At 37.4% G+C, this 16,662-nt stretch overlaps 1 protein-coding gene across 12 annotated transcripts in view; it reads left to right on the plus strand.

Moving 5' to 3' along the window:
* YLPM1 (YLP motif containing 1) overlaps positions 1 to 15,442 on the plus strand; it is a 39,417-nt gene extending 23,975 nt beyond the window's left edge. For 4 of the 12 annotated variants that reach the window (XM_075103499.1, XM_075103501.1, XM_075103505.1 and 1 more), the window contains 11 exons: positions 356 to 510; positions 1,160 to 1,222; positions 1,512 to 1,631; positions 1,916 to 2,092; positions 2,312 to 2,395; positions 2,661 to 2,744; positions 4,223 to 4,309; positions 7,325 to 7,376; positions 12,551 to 12,681; positions 14,480 to 14,659; positions 15,031 to 15,442. In XM_075103499.1, the coding sequence (XP_074959600.1) occupies positions 356 to 510; positions 1,160 to 1,222; positions 1,512 to 1,631; positions 1,916 to 2,092; positions 2,312 to 2,395; positions 2,661 to 2,744; positions 4,223 to 4,309; positions 7,325 to 7,376; positions 12,551 to 12,681; positions 14,480 to 14,626 (1,100 nt within the window). In that variant the 3' untranslated portion in view covers positions 14,627 to 14,659; positions 15,031 to 15,442. The other 8 variants (XM_075103498.1, XM_075103500.1, XM_075103503.1 and 5 more) reach the window with 5 other exon arrangements.
* The last annotated feature ends 1,220 nt before the right edge of the window (positions 15,443 to 16,662 follow it).

Here is a 16,662-nt window from a genome sequence, read left to right on the forward strand (position 1 = left end):
ATTAAAAATATGGACTTGCAGAGGTGAAGACTAACTGGGAGAAGTTAATTGATTTGCTCTATTTCTTTGTTCAGAATATATAATTCAGGAAAATTTATTCGGCAATGTCATGTAGTTTTGTTTCTTAGTGGTGATGAGATCAGGAACGCAACAGTTATATACTCTGCTAAAAAAAATGCCTTTGATTGCAATAGGTTCAAGATTAGAAATTTGAATTATTTTGGGGACAAATCCATGAATTTATCCTAAAATAATGAAGGTCTGTTTTAAATCAGCTCAGCTGGGTATGAGCATCCTAATTTTTTTATTTTACTGAACTAAGAAAATTCTTCTGTCCAAACACTGGAATTTGAAGGTGATCGTAGAAATTACCCTGAGGAAAGGATTCCTATTTCTGCTCCATCAATGCCCCGTCAGCCACCACCTGCTCCACGAGTGGAAAGGAAGCCAGAGTCTAAAAATGTAGATGACATTTTGAAGCCACCAGGACGGGATAGCAGGCCAGAGAGGGTGAGTATGCATTGTGAAAGTAACAATTGGTTTCTACGAGGTCTGTATTCAGATAAAATGCTCATGAGTGTAATATGTTGTGAACAAGCCTACATTAGAGGAAGCTCTGGAAATTCTCTTGGTTCCTTTGCAAATGCCTAGAGTGTTTTAGCATAGCTAACAGGAGTCCACAGGAGATGTAAACTTCCTGGGTATGCGAAGATGAAATTCCTATTAGTGGGTAATGTTAATGAATTTAGACTCTTCTGAGATCTTCACTTGGGTTTTTGATATATTAGAGGAAAGACTTGGCCGTACACAGAGTCAGAGATTTGGCAATGCACCATATAAAATAAGAAAGAACAAGACTCAGGCTATAAAGCATGTAGACAAGTTTAATTCAGTTAATTTTATCTGAACCCAATCTATAACATCTTATGCAGTATGAGCTGCTGAGATGATTAACATCATATACTCTTGTTCTGTGGAGCTACTTCCATTCCTCACAACCTGGTTTGTAGAATAGGCAGTCAGGCATGGTACTGGCTTTGCTTGATGGTATGCAAAAGCGTGAACCCAGAGCACATAACTTTCTGGAAGAAAATCTTTGCAGAAGAGATTCTGTTAATGTAGTACAGTATCTTATCTTTTTATATGATCTTTGTTTCAGATTGTAATCATAATGAGAGGGTTGCCTGGCAGTGGAAAGACACATGTAGCAAAACTCATTAGGGTATGTAAACAGTGGCTCACTGTGTAGTGCTGCTTGTCTTCTACATGCACTTCCTCTGCTGTTTTCTTTCTATCTGTCTGGAATTTCAGCCTGTTGTTATTTCATGTTCCATGTCTTCATAATGGCATGTGCATCCCCTCCACTATTAGCAAGCATGAGGGATACTGCTCTCTTCTTGTTTTGGATATAGAGCAGGGAACTGCTGTTTGCCAAAAGTGTTTTGAAGATCCTCTGTAGCAGAATGGAATTTTTACAGCAAGAGTATGTTTTCTTTTTGCTTTTCTCACAGGATAAGGAAGTAGAGTGTGGAGGACCTGCGCCAAGAGTGCTCAGCCTGGATGACTATTTTATCACTGAAGTGGAAAAAGAAGAGAGAGACCCAGATACAGGGAAAAAAGTGAAAAAGAAGGTACTTTTAATTCAGTTGCTTATCTTGACAAAGAAACAAGACATTCTGAAACAACACAGTGGCAATCAGAATTTCAGTCTGTGGCTTTGGAAGAGTGCAGAGGTCTGTGCACTGTTTTTCGAAACAAGTCATTGTGACTTAAGGGCAGAATGGGCATATTCTTAAAGTTGACCTGGGAGATGTTTTTCTCATACCAGTGTACTTTGTGGTCATGACATTCAGCAGTTGAACATTAGCAATTTAATAGGTGTTGTCTTTCTTAAATGCTTTTGTCCTTCATAAAGGTGATGGAGTATGAATACGAAGCTGATATGGAAGAGACCTATCGTACCAGCATGTTTAAAACTTTCAAAAAGACCTTGGATGATGGCTTCTTCCCCTTCATTATCCTTGATGCTATCAATGATAGAGTGCGACATTTTGAACAGTTTTGGAGTGCTGCAAAAACCAAGGGTTTTGAGGTAATGGAGCCTAAAAAGTGTTTGAACTTGCTAACACCCCTTATGCTGGTATTTCTAAACTCTTGAATGCAAAGTCCCTCCCACATTCACAAAAACCACTGTCGTCTACAGTTACAAATTTACCTTTCTTGGAACATACAACTGCAGAGTGTATCACCAGGTAGAAAAAGAGCTCTAAAAAATTATTTACAATATTTAATATTGTCTTTCTCTTTGTAGGTGTACTTAGCTGAAATGAGTGCAGATAACCAGACGTGTTCCAAGAGGAATATTCATGGACGCAAGCTAAAGGAAATCAGCAGGGTAACTGTATACATCTGGAGTCATAGGATTAATGATGGGTTTCATTGTACTTTCAGGCTTGCTGTTGTTGGAAAACTGTTGACCTCTTTTAGGCTACATAATGCTTACACCTTATCCCTAAGAAGAGCTGCTAGTTATTTCATGGGATTGATTGAGATTACTTTTCTTAAGTACAGATACATCTTGTTCGTGATCAGAGACCAAATTTTTCCATTGAATCTATTAGATTTTTAGAGGTGCCTCATTTCTGTTTGTTTTTTGTTAGATGTCTGATCACTGGGAGGCAGCACCACGTCACATGATGCGCCTGGACATTCGTTCTCTCTTGCAGGATGCTGCTATTGAAGAGGTGAGAATCTCTGTGCTTGTTAAAGTACAAACTATGTAGATGCGACTCTGCTGAAAATACAAAGCAGAGAAAAAGGTATGATCACAACAAGGCAGTTATATTTGGCACTGTAGAAAGCCAGAATCACTATGTCAGACAAGTGTATTCCATTATTATTATCAATCACCCAAACATGAAGGTACATGTTACTTTTTATCACCTTTTTGGAGCCAAGACCTACACATCTTTGGGGAAGAGTTGAAGCCACTTTGCTCTTTAGCAGCTGTTGAGTACCAAGTAAAGAGGATCTTTGCGCTCTCAGATGAAACTCAGCACTTTTTCAGGTTACTGGATTAATTGGATCATAATTTGAGGAAGTAGTTTGATAAAATAAATAAGTAAATTTGAACTTGTCTTGGTCCCTGCTTTGAGAAATATAGGCCTGTAGCAGAGAACGGAGAACTGAATAACATGTAGCAAAAGATTACACTTGCTGTAGAAGTATGGTACCTTTTTATTCTATTTGCAGTTTGCTGTGACATGCATCTTTGTTGTGGCTTTGGTGGCTTTTTGTATTGTTGCGTTCTTTGGCAGACGTTTCAGGAGCTCTGCGAATAAGCTATTATGTTAATCGTATGGTCATCATGAATGTACCATAGCTGCATGTTGCTGTCAGAACAGCTCTTGCCATGGCCATAGAAACTGTTGAACTGCCGAAATAGGAAGAGAGTTTACTCTTTGCAGTTTGTCATGAGGTCAACAGGTTATTTCTGAATCTCCAAATTCTTTTTATCAGAAAACAGTAATCTTTAAGAGGCTAGCAGGAAGTTCAGGTCTCAAGTCGACTCAGAGAAGGGCAGATGTGGGGTTTACTCTGCGTGTATCAAGGTTTTACTAATGGTAATGAAGAACTGTACGTACTTTGAGAGCTTTAGGTATGCCACAGTATGCGCATGAATCCCTATTAGAGATGTGGACCCCAGAAAGTATTCATTAGATGGGCAGGGTTAGATGTATGTCTTAAAGCATAATTTTCTTTATTATGTTAATCTGTGGTGGTTATTCTTCACTGTGATATTTAAATATATAAAAGATAAAGGCTTGATAGAGATGTTCTGTGCAGAGCGTACCATCCCAGTGATGTGTAAATGGCAAGTTTAAGATCTTTTTCTGAGATTTAAAGTTCTGAAATATGAATATGTGGGAAGCAAGAGAAGTATCTTACTGTTACAGATACTGGTAGCGCAAAGAATGAAGGAAGAGAATAAACGATCGCTGCTTTCCCCCCCCAGTTTGTCACTCTATAGCTAGAAGGGAACCTGCTTCTGAGGAAAGCCAAAATGGAGCCAGTATTCATATATATTGCACCATCATACTTTCCAATGAATCCTTTCTTTCCTCTCCTATTTGAACTTGGAATCTTCTACTTACTCTGATAAAAAGATAATACTTAGAAGTCAAGCAGTGCCTTGTAAATCTGTGCTTGTGATTTGGAACAGGTGGAGATGGAGGATTTTGATGCAAATATTGAAGACCAGAAAGAAGAAGTCAAGAAGGATACAGCAGAGGAGGAAGAAAGTGAACTGGTAGGAGACACATCAACCATCTCTAATAAAATGCTTGTTAACGTGTCTGGGGGAGAATCTCAGTCTTACAAATGCCAACCCATTGTCTTTCTTAGCAGTGCGATCTTAATACACGCATTTCTAGTTGTTCCTTAAACATTTCTAGGAGAACTTTAATGTTAAATCATATTATTCCTTACCGAATTCTTTTAGGAATCTGTGAGTCTATGCCACATACAGCATTGTCAGTGGAGCGTGGCAGCATGCCTCATACAGACATTTATAAATTGCAGTACACTATAGCACTGTCTTCCAGATTACCTAAGAATTACACTAAGTGGAGGGATGGGGAGAATGGGCAAAGATTAATTTAGCTTATTTCCTTTTATGTGTCTAAAGAACTCTTCTCGACTGTCACAGTATATGACAACAGTTACAAAGAAGAATGCTTTCTCTGCCAAGGCTTTCTGACTTTGTCAGTAGGTATTTCCAAGATGAGGGACTAGGTGTCTTGGATAAATGAAGGTTAGAGAATTGCCCTGAGGGCTGGCGTTTTTAGGTATGTATTTAAAAGGCTACGGAAGACTTCCCAATGTAACTTCTTGGTATGTGTTGGAGCCGCAGCTGGTCAGTGCTTGATGAGTTGAATGTGTCAAACCCTGGTTCCCACAACCAAGCAGTTAAACTCCAATAAACAGGAAGTAACCAAAAATGTCTGAGATGAGCAAAGTCCTTTTTCTTGATGGAGATCTACTATTCCTCAGGAGTGGCAGTTTAGAAAGCAGTTGAAATGCAGAATATTAAAAAAAAAAAAGCTTAGGAAGAGTGGATTTCAATAAACATCTGTTTTTTGCAACATGACTCATTTATTCTCTTTACTAAATTATTCTTTGGCACAGAGTATGAGACTGCATAAAGTGTGGTTAAAACATTTCTAAGATGCACCCATGTTTACAAGAATATGGCTGCTAGTCTCATTTTTGGAAATGAGCTATATCTATAAGAGAAAGTTCTCTTTAGCTTTTGAGACATCTGTGCATAAGTGTGTGTGTGTGTATGTGTGTTTATGGGCTCTGGGGAGTGTCCTAATCTACAGCACATATACCAATAGGCCTTTTCTCTATAAGACAAGGAGAAAGCTTGGTGATAACAACTATGCAAATTATTAATAACTAAAAGTAATCTACATATAAGAATGTTTTCTATTCAGATTCACAAGAGATGAAAATTAACAAAGAATTATCTGCTGTATGTAATCTCTGCTATTTAGTCACATGGCTAATCTCAGGGAGAGGTATGTCAGACAGAAAGGTGGAACAGTACACTGTATTTGGTATCTGTTGCCTTCTTGAGAGCAGTTGGTAAGGGTTCTTCATTTCATTTTGCTGCATTTAATCCTGTGGAAAGAGAGGTCTGAAGCTCCTGCCATCTGGCAGATGTCCTTGAAATATCCAACTGTCTTGTACCAAAGGTGAAGTCTGAATCTTTTCTTACCCTAACTGAGGATCGGGATATTGTACAGATTCAGCACACAATAGGCCATTTCACACCATCAAAGTCACTTTTCTGTTGCTATTATCAACTCCGATAGGGTTGTTTGTAGCATTAAGACAATTCTTGCTTTTCTGTGCTTGATGGTATGAATTATTGATGCATTTAACTTAGAGTTCTAACCAGTGTATCATACATCACTTTGTTCAATACAGGCTTCTAGCAGCTGTGGTATAAACTTTCTGAGCAAATTTTAATGTGCAACTTGGTTTAAAAGTATAAATATACATATATACATGAAGTTTACTTATTTGTTACAATGAAATATTGCAGCACAAACTGTCTTAGTTTGTATTAATCACAGACTTGATTAGAAACAATAAAACAGATCTGATAATCTCAAGTCACTGATACATGCTTGATAGAAAAACGGTCTTTCAAGGATTTTGGAAGAGCAATGCTGAACATAATCAAAAGCAGTGTAGCTCTCTGGAGCAGTACACTCTGATATAGTAACCCTTAGCATTAACAAATACATGTATAAGTTTACCAGAGTGGAGGCAACCTATAAATAGAGCAGGAAAGAAGTTAGTGTAATAAAACTAGTCTGTGGATTGTTTGTTTCCTTGCTGAAATCTTCTAGAGTAGTTCTTTTCCCTCTCTATTAAAAAACATTCTTGAAAATAACAAAATTCTCACAGGGGTTCCATTTCACTGCATTGAGCTTTTTATGTGATTGCAGAGAAAAATAAGTGGTTTTACAACAAATCTGAACAGTCAAAATGAGTTTTAAGAGATTGCTTAGTAAGGATTTACTTGTCCAAGAGTATAAAAAGAAAAGATAACAAGGAGACTCCTAAAATACCTCTTTGTCAAACTTAATATCATTATGCTCACTTTACATGTAAAATGTATGATGACATGATTTTTAGGGAAAAAGTGTTTCAAAAGAACCGTTGAACTAAGAGGGTTATTTTAAAATAAAAACACTTAAATCTTAGAGATGCAGCACATACTCTCATTTAAACTAAAAAAAAAAATAATTTTGTTTAGTTGTGGACTAACCAGGCATACAAGAATTTAGTATGTCCCTTTGAAAGGATTACTAAGTGAAGCTTGAGTGTCGTAAATCTGGGAGAATATTCTTAAAAGCCTATGACTACGGTAACTTTTTCATTTGTATTTGTAAAGCTTTGAATACTTTTTTATGCCTGATAAGTTGTGTTGCAATAACTTTGCCAGCTGGGATAATATAGTAACTGTGCACACAGCATCATTGCTGTCTGTTAGAGGCATTCCGGAGCTCTGTTTGCAGAGGGCAGCACTCCTGTAGTGATTTGCAAGGGCTGCTAAAATCACTGAATGGGAAGTGGATGCAGAAGTTCCAAAATACTGAGTAATTTGTTTCCTTCATCTGATAACAAGAATTGTGCCTTACAAAAAGAAATACCTTAAGCTCCCATTTTAATGCTGTTTCCAGTTCAAAAGTGATTTGCATGTGTGTCTCTCTCTAATCCTCCGAGCTTCTCTCTGTGTATGATTTAGGGTTACATTCCGAAAAGCAAATGGGAGATGGACACTTCTGAGGCAAAGCTAGGTGGGTATTTTTTTTCCTGTTTCTTATAGTTGGTATCTGATGACATTTGCAAAACCTGCATTTTTGTTTTTACTGTGCCTCCTTACCAAAGACAAATAAATTTATTGATCTCATACACGTGTCTGAAACTGCAAAAGGAATTTGTCTTCTGCCAGAGGCAGGGGAATTATGACTTTCTAACCATCACTGGTTTATATACTCATTAATTGTTCTTCCATCTGTTCAAAGAAAGTACTTTGTCTTGAAATTTTAAAAAAGCCGTATTTCAATTCTTTATTCATCTCTTCTGTGTTATAAAAAGCAAGAGTGAACTTACATCGCACTGCATTCTTGTTCACACTGCATACCTACTTTTTCAAGCCTAAATGCTGTCAGTAACTTCTTACTTTCATGGAGACATGTCTAGTAGCTAACTGTATTGAAGGTGTTTCTCACTCTCCAAAACTGCCACATGTGAGGACAAAGTGGTGCCATGCTTTGAAGTTGGTTCTGAATTATTAGGCCTCGGTGTATCTTTTCAGCAACTTAAGTATTCAAAAGTTAGTTTGTTACACTTTTCAGTTCTAGGAGAGTACTGGAATTTGTCTTAGTAGGATGCAAAATGGACTTTCCAGGAGCATAAGGGCACTATTTTTGCTGCACTTTTTGTTCTGACATGTTAGACATAAGAGCTAATTCTGCCAAAGTCAAAAGCAGCTTCTAGGCTGAAATGGATGCACCACAGCTATGGTGCAAGGTGTACACTTGGAAAGGAGTTTCTAGTCATTATGATCAGTTCTGTGGTTGGTTTTTGGTTTTTTTTACTGAACAGTAATGGTTCTAAGTGAAGATTTTATCAATGCAATCTGTATAAAACTGCTATTTTCTGTCACGTCTGTGAGAAGTAATAAGTATCTGAACGGGATGCATCGTGTCTTAACATTTTGAGGTTTGCTTCTGCATGCGTGGTACAGCCCTGTGTATCATTACCTTCCAATATCGAAAATCACACTTGCACTATAGAAATACCATTAGAAGTTCTGGCTTACGTAAAGCAGCCTTTTCATCTTTTGCTGTTAACTGTGTAGCTGCACCATCTCTTCTGCTGCCGTACTCTCTTAAGTAATTTAAATATTTGTGGAATATATTGACGTTGTGGCACCTGCAGTACAACTGGAGGAGCCTTGTACTCAATGATTCCGGCGTATATAACAGCTAGACAATTAGACAGAATTAATTCAGGATTGCTCTGCAGTTTTGTTAAAAGTTGATTGTTTTAATACCTTAAAATTATTTCTTAAGTTTATAATGATTTTTTTTTCCCAATTATGTATGAAAACATAGTACTGGAAAACTGCATTGTTGAAGAATGCTCTGATACATTGTGTTGTATGCCAGATAACGTAGATTTCTTTAAACACTGAGTAGTAGGAACGGGTGCGTTGCACTGCATATGGTGAACCTTAAGTCATCCCGTGCATTTTGCAAATATCACAGCAGTCCGAAGTTGTCCTAAAAATATTTACATTTTATGTGTAGTTTCTAGCAATGTGGACAGTGTGACTGCCACAGAAATTTACAGGTAGCTTTCAAAATTTACCCCTCTCATGATCAAGTACTGCTAACAAATAGAAACAAAGAACTGTGGTGCATTTCTTTCCATATGAAAACTCCGTAATGTAAAATGCAGGATTTTTGTACGGTCTCCACTTAAACATAAACTGGGGAGTGAGCAGCAGAGTCAATTTTATGCTGAAGTTAGTTACTTGCAAGGCTGTCGCAATAGTCCTTTAACAATCAAACTCCATTAACAACCTGGATGTTAGCATGCTGCGAGATACAGGTACAGGTGCTCAGATGATCTTTCTATTAAATCTGTATTAATGATTTACTTTTATAACTACCCTACTCTATTCATTTTTATAAATACATAGATCTATAGATTAAAAGTAGATTCTGACAGAACATACATTTTTACAAACCCAGGCATTCTTGTCTAATGAATGCTGTTTCTTTGAAAAATTGCTCTGAAAGGGTAGAGAAAACTTTTAGCTCAAGGTGTGCATTATAAGAACTTGCAGTCTGTGAGTAAGAATTATATTTAATTCACAGTAAGACATTGTTGTAGAGGACCAATTAAAATTATTTCCTGAAAGGCATGTAAACTGTGGTAAGCATTTGTTATTCCAAAGTTGAGTTTTTTCCTGGTAGTTGGCCTGCCCATCAGGTTTATTGCGTTAGTCCCAGAGGGCAAGCATTTGCGGAAGTGATGTAAGTGCGCAATCCAAAATCAACACTGTAAGTCTTGTTTTGCTTTTTTTGTTTTCTTTCTGAGTAGATGTTGTTACAGGAAAGCACAATAAGATCTTACTGATTGTAATAAGACTCAGAAAAGGTCTGAAAAGTTTGAGTTCTTTAGCTGCCCCACTGACTTGTGACAATCAGTGTACTCTATACCCCAGAGCTCTTGCTTTAGCTCAGATTTAATTTGGTAGGGGTGATGCATTCCTCTGAGTAAATGTGGTATATCATTTCCTTATGTGTTGTGAGTGCACAGCCACATTTTTATTGCAAAGTCTAATCGCTGGTCCATCTCGGCGCATAGTGCACATAGGTTCTTGTATTTAAATTTACAGAAATGGACTCACACTTCTAAAATTTGGCTATATTCGAAGTGTTTAATGCAATACTCTTTCAAAGTGCGGCTTAGTGGTGAGTTCTACAAGCTTTCAGGAAAGGAGAAATGAGCTCTGGCATAGCTGAAGTTTTGATACCATTGTAAAATTTGCTCTAGAACACAAATAACATTTTACATAAAACACTGTGGGTTTTTTTATAAGAAGGGCAAAAATGTAGTTGATTGATTCATTTAGTTTTTGAAGGAGCTAAGTCAGTTACTTTCAGATGCTTCATTATTAAAATTCTAAAGGTGAGTTTTTAAGTTCTGTGGGTTTTCAGAAATGCTGCTGCTTCATTGTTTTAAAAATTGAAATGGTAAAATGTTTGATAGTTAACCACTAATTATCTGCCATAAATATTTACGAGCATCATTGTTACAAAATGATACCTTGTCTCATTTTCAGAAAAGAATATCCTGAAATAGTGCTTTGTGGTAGGCTTTTGACATTTCTGTAGTGCGTCTACTGCATGGCACGTGTGCCTTGAACCACGATAGTATGGATGGAAGCAGATCCCTCTGGAAAGGCAATCCAACTTCAAACATGGAAGGAGATAACATTTTAAAATAAATTCTGTATAGCAGTAACAAAATGGGACAGAGGGTAACCTCATACTCTGAACGCCTCTATCGCTGTTTAAGAGTTACACATTTCTTGGTGATATTTTCAATTGGTCTGTGTGCAGCAGGGAGTGGGAAACAACTCTTTCTTCCACATTGGTAATGAGATGAGCTTGCGTTGTAGCATGTTGCCTTCCAAGAGAAATATGTCTGTGTACAGATACTTGCCAACAGAGAGCTCCTGAATTTTCAGTTCTTCCTGTTCCTAAATACTCCTCGATGCATTTGTTGCTCTCCTTTTCAATGCCACTTTTTTTCTGGAAACCCTTATGCTACAAATTATCTACACTGATTGATCTGAAAGTAATACTGAGGAATAGCGCAAGTATGTTTATGTGCTGAAGTAACAGAGGAATATTGTGTAAATCAATTTTGTCTTCTAGAGAGAGTGCCGTCTTTCTGTGGAGATTGAGCTTCAAATTTGGCAGATTAGACTTAGAGCAAAAGAAGAGCCTTAATTGAACTGTGTAACAAGATGTCATGTAACAGACACAAATACTCTGCGCAGTTTCCTTAAATGTTGGCTTTTTTAAAAGGCAGAGGGGGATTAAAATGTTTTCTTAGAAGAAATTCTGTATCTATTCCAGGGAACTGGGATAAAGGTGGAGTCTTTAAAAACTTTAAAGTTTTTAGAGGGAGAAATTACTTCATTAGTTTATGGCATTTAAATTATACTAGCATGTCTACATCACCATTGCCTCACATTATCTCCGTTGTTGCTCTTTTCTCTCCCATATTAAGTAAAAAACCTTATTTCTGAACTGAGCTTATTTAAATACATACCTTTGAACATCCTCTTCTGCTATCCAGGAAATATGCTGCCTTGTATTTGGTTTATTTCTGAGGTCTTTTGTGGGTGAATTTAATTACATCAGTGACTTCTGAAACAGTTTTACTGACATCACTGGAAATGGTTTACAGAATATAACTGCCAAGCTTAATATTCCTTCTGCATATACTTTAATTGTTGGCTTATAAAATGGTAGCATACATCAACAGAAGTACTAGGGTTTCCTTTGACTTCTAAAGCCGTTTTTCATTTTCATGCTTTGTTGTTCGTAATCTTTCAATGAATACTTCATCTCCTTTCCAAAACAGTTTGCCACATAATTTCAAGAAGGTGGTGTTTTTTACTGAAAATAAGTGTCTAAAGAGGAACAAAATTTTAGAACGTAGGAATGGAATTGTTTCTTCTCATGCCTTATCGGTTCAATAAGAAAAAGAAGAAAATGATGACTGTTGGACAAATGTACTGCTCAAATATTCATCACTGACCTCTTACACCATGAAACAAAAGATTCTGAGATTTTTTTTTCAATCCTGGAGGATTTTTTGAGTGTGTTTTCCTTGTGGGGAGAGAAAAAGAAGGGGGGGGGGGGAATCAGGATTTCCAAGGAGCTTATTGTTTAGCAGAAACAGTATCTCAAACTTGTCTCTGATGCATTAAATTATATGATCATCATGTGTTCCCTGATACTGCATGTATGCCATGTTTGACACAGTATTAAACCCCAAATTTGGGAAAAATGCTACAGTTTTAGTATTGTGTTCAAATACAGAAAGGTGGATCTATGGTTCCTCACTATTGGTGCCTATATTGTACCTGTAAGGACAGACTCCATACAGTGTGAACATCCAGAAGAGCAAGCTTTTCTCCCTCATACAAATAACAAGACTGAGTGTTATTGCCACACAGTTAATGTGAAATATCAATAAAACTTGAAAATGGTGTTGAGTCTTCTCTAGTTTATTTCTACTCCCATCATTACACCTGTCAAGACAAGCTGGATGTACAAGTTCTGCTCATTCTTCTGAAAATTTTTCCACTCATCTTGTTTGTGTGAATAATAGAGAAAAAAAATCTCCTTTAACTCTGAGGCTCTGTGTTTGTTCTCAGACAAGCTGGATGGTTTGCGGACTGGCACTAAAAGGAAACGTGACTGGGAAGCAATTGCCAGCAGGATGGAAGATTATCTACAGCTTCCAGATGACTATGACACACGTGCTTCTGAACCTGGAAAGAAAAGGGTAATAAATTTTCAAATGACTTATTGTCTGTATATGACCATTTAACAGTCTCTGTGAAAAAGACTTTGTATCAATTCATTCAGTGTCTATGAATACGGCAATTTCACTGACTCACTTTTAGTTTTTTGCTGTTCCATTAGATTTTGTAAGAGGATGTTCTTAAATAGGGTCTTTCAGAGGTAAACAGATTAATTATAACAAAATAAGGAATTGTAGATAATAAAGATTAACTATGGATGGCATGGCTTTTGAGATTGAGAATGGAATCATGTCCCATTTTTTGCTGGGGGAGGTGAAGCGCTTTGTTTCTGAGCAAGCCGGAGCCCTTTTCTTATGCTGCATGTTTTGTGATGAGATAGTGTGAGATACAGCAGCTTGCAAGACAAGATGGTGATTTTATTAAGCTATTTTTTGTTAGGTTATGTAATAAGTAGGCAGAGAAATCATAAACTGTTCTTATGTTCAAAAAGATTCAGCTGAGGGAAGTATCAGCTATGCAGGTTTTATATCAATGAAGTTTTGTAGATGTTACCTCCTGCATATACCTTGCATAAAGCTTGGTGTATAAGAAGTTAGCTTCAGCCACTTCATATGTAATTCTTTTCTCAACACAAAATGCTACATCTTCAGATACCGTGGGGAAAAGGCAAACAATCAGAGGAAGGTGAAAGAGAGGTAATACCTTTTTTCTTTTTGTCTCCAAAATAGACCATCCTGTACCACTAAAAGTAACTTGATTTAACTGTTGGTGTTTGGGCTTTCTTTTGTTCTGTAATGCCAAATAGAAGATATTGGGTGGTACTGGACAGTGTGCATGAGAGAAATGGAGATACTAAGGCATTGGCAGAGGAAGCGATGGTAGAAGAAAGCAGGCATTGCTTATCAGCAGGAATGTCTGGGGAAATCCAGAAAGTGGGATAGGGAGGTGCTGGCAGAAAGGTGATATGGCTGTGTCCCCAAGTAACGCGCCAGCCTGAATGGGAGTAATGAGTTAGGATGTAAAGGAAGAGCTCCTTCACTTACTGTTCTTTCTTGTCCTGCAACAGTGTGTTCCAGCTGAGTTTCTGGACTGTAGCCCTTCATCATCACCTCCCTCACTCCCTCCTCCTTGTTGCACTCCCTCCCATTGGTGTCTGGGTTTGTGGGTGAGGGAGTGACTGTATATGTTTGAACAGGATGAATGCAAGTGATCTGCATGACCATGAAGAGCCACAGAGGAGATGGCTGCAGCTGTAAAGATGGGAGATAACGAATGCATGAAGAAGTTATTTAGCATAAAGAAATAGTGGAAAGGTTTAAATAGAAATGTATCACAGAAGATAGAGATGAAAACTGTCCCTTGTTCACTCATTCATTGCTGAGTTGCTCTTTAACACTATTTTTCTGTAGTTTCATAGTCATCTTCTAGATGTTTCCATTGTGCAATCGAAAGACAGGTTGTACAGAAAATGAAGTCATTAAATGAATCTTTGATAATTCTTCCTGCAAAAGGCATTGCTTTGAACAGAGAAATAATTGCAGTAATTACACTTCAGCTCTCATAATTCTAGCATTGAAATAGAAAAGGCTAATCATCTGTACCTTTCTTCTACTCCATGGAACACCTGGGAAATTCAATTTGAAATAATGTAACTGGTGTAGTTTCCATCTTTACCCACTGGAAAACAAATTAATACTTACCTGTTCAAATGAAAATGGGATCAAATTAGAATTCATGTATTTTTATCAGCAGCGGAAAGCCTAGACTTGTCTTGGGTTTTCTGAAGAGATTGTCCTACTGATGGTATGTTCTCCATAGGTGCGATGGGCAGATCTAGAAGAAAAAAAAGATGCAGACAGGAAAAGGGCCATTGGTTTTGTTGTTGGACAAACAGATTGGGAGAAGATAACAGATGAAAGTGGCCATCTTGCTGAGAGAGCCCTCAACCGCACCAAGTATATATGAAAAAGTGGTTAAATGGAATTTTGTGCCTTTAAGGTAAGTATTCAGTCTTCCTGCCTGTTTATAGCCTTGATGTTTTTTAGTTTTCTTTTTAAGAGTTGAGGTTGCAGTTCATGTTATTGTTAGAGTTCTCCCAGACAAAATTATTTGATTTGGAGCCTTTTATAATAGGTGTCAGCTGTGCCCATATCAGTGTGCATCCTCCTTTACAGCATCTAAAAATAAAAGGCAAGGGATTGTCAGTTATCAATCTCTAAACCTTATTAATAGGAAGATAGTTTTAATTAAAGGAGTACTTCAGCTGTATGCCTATTCCTGCCTAGTGCAGATTTTGCTTGCCATGTCTTAACTCTGACCGTGTTAATTCCTGTTTTACTTGGTGTAACAAACTTTTCCTTTCTTTACAGGCCATTTGCTCTGAGGAGAAGTGAACCAAGGTGTCATGAGCATCTTGCATGGGTCATGTCACTCCCACCATCACAGTTTTTCTTTGTTACTTTAGTTTCAGCAGTTTTCTTGAGATGTTGGCAGATAACCAGTGCCCTCAAAAAAAAAAAAAAAACCCCAACAAGTCCCGCTGCTCCTAAGGGAGAGAGACAGTTTACTTTTTAATATTTTTGGAGGGGAGGGAGGGGGAGGGCCAGTAGTTTTAGCTGCTGTTTATGGGATAAAGTGGAAGGATTAGACAGATGTTACCTCCACTGTACCGTCACAGAATGTTTATCACCTTTGCTTTGTGGCCATTCTCGTTTTATACTGTATGTACCTTGTAGCTTATTGTATTAGGAAGCAGAACAATAAATTTCACTATAAACTCAGTGTTCTTGGTGGACCATGTAGCATGGTTTTTGTTTGACATTTTAAATGTGGTCTGTGTTCACATGTTGACAGTGCTCAGAACTATCCTTACCTGGAAGAGGTGCTGTGCTCATATTCTAGAATGTGTCCTGTCTTCTAGGTTTATCACCTGCTCTTCTTCTCATAGACAGCTTCATTAAGGCCCCAGGTTTTGCTGGCCTTTAAGAGTCATACCATTCTCATTCTTTCTGGAGAACAGGAGTGGCCATTATTTTTTGGATCGTAGCTTGTCAATTATGTCAAATTTCCATTACTACGTGAGTATAAATTCTGTTGGATGGCTCCGAAATACTCAAGGTAGTAATGTATGGAAAATTTAATGCTCAACTTGAAAACAGGTACTACGGAGTTCTCTGGAGGGCAGACTAGAAAATTCACTTTGGTCTTACTCAGTCTTTTAGTCAACACTGATCCCTATCAGGTATTTCATTCCATTCATAAGTCTACTCTCTCATAGAGAAACATCAATAAAAGAAGCAACAAAGACCAGAAGTTATACTCTTCTATTCTTTTAATGTGTTTAGCTTGCTAAAAAAGACAAATGAATAGCCATCCACACTATTAAAAGCGGTACAGGTTCTTCACAGATGACGGTATATTGCTTCTGCACAGCATCAGGTTTGCTGATGAAAACTTTCTTTTGTCCTCTCAGGTTTTGAAAGAAATTACTTGTGTTAACGATGTTGTAACAAGGCAAATTGTTTAAAACCGAAAATAATTGCTGTTTTTCTGGTGAATTGAATATTTTCTCCTAATTTTCTTCCCTCAGAAAAATCAAGTCCTGCATTTCATTCTCTGCTATACTTTGTTCCTCTGCTGAGTTATTACATTGTGGTTTGCATCTAGGTTGATAAATTAACTAGTTCTGGTGTGATGGTAATTCATGCTGTTAAAAGAGAGCTGTGGTGCTGGTAGATGGTTTTGTTTGCCGTTCTAATATTTTGTTTTATTGGATGTTTCAGCCTTGTCTGTAGTGCATGATTGAAAGCTCTTTGGTAAACGTGGGGAATATCTGAACTTGTGTTATGCCCTGAATGTGTTTAATACAGGAAAATCAAGCTTCCTGAATGCAGCGTTTTTAAAATGGAAGGTAATAAATACGCATTTTCTGTGCACACATCCTATTATGTAGCATACATACTTTCTTTTTAAAATGTTGCTAAGCACTCTTTGAATTCTGA

Source organism: Phalacrocorax aristotelis, chromosome 9 (genome assembly GCF_949628215.1).
Source record: "Phalacrocorax aristotelis chromosome 9, bGulAri2.1, whole genome shotgun sequence".
Classification (NCBI taxonomy): domain Eukaryota; kingdom Metazoa; phylum Chordata; class Aves; order Suliformes; family Phalacrocoracidae; genus Phalacrocorax; species Phalacrocorax aristotelis.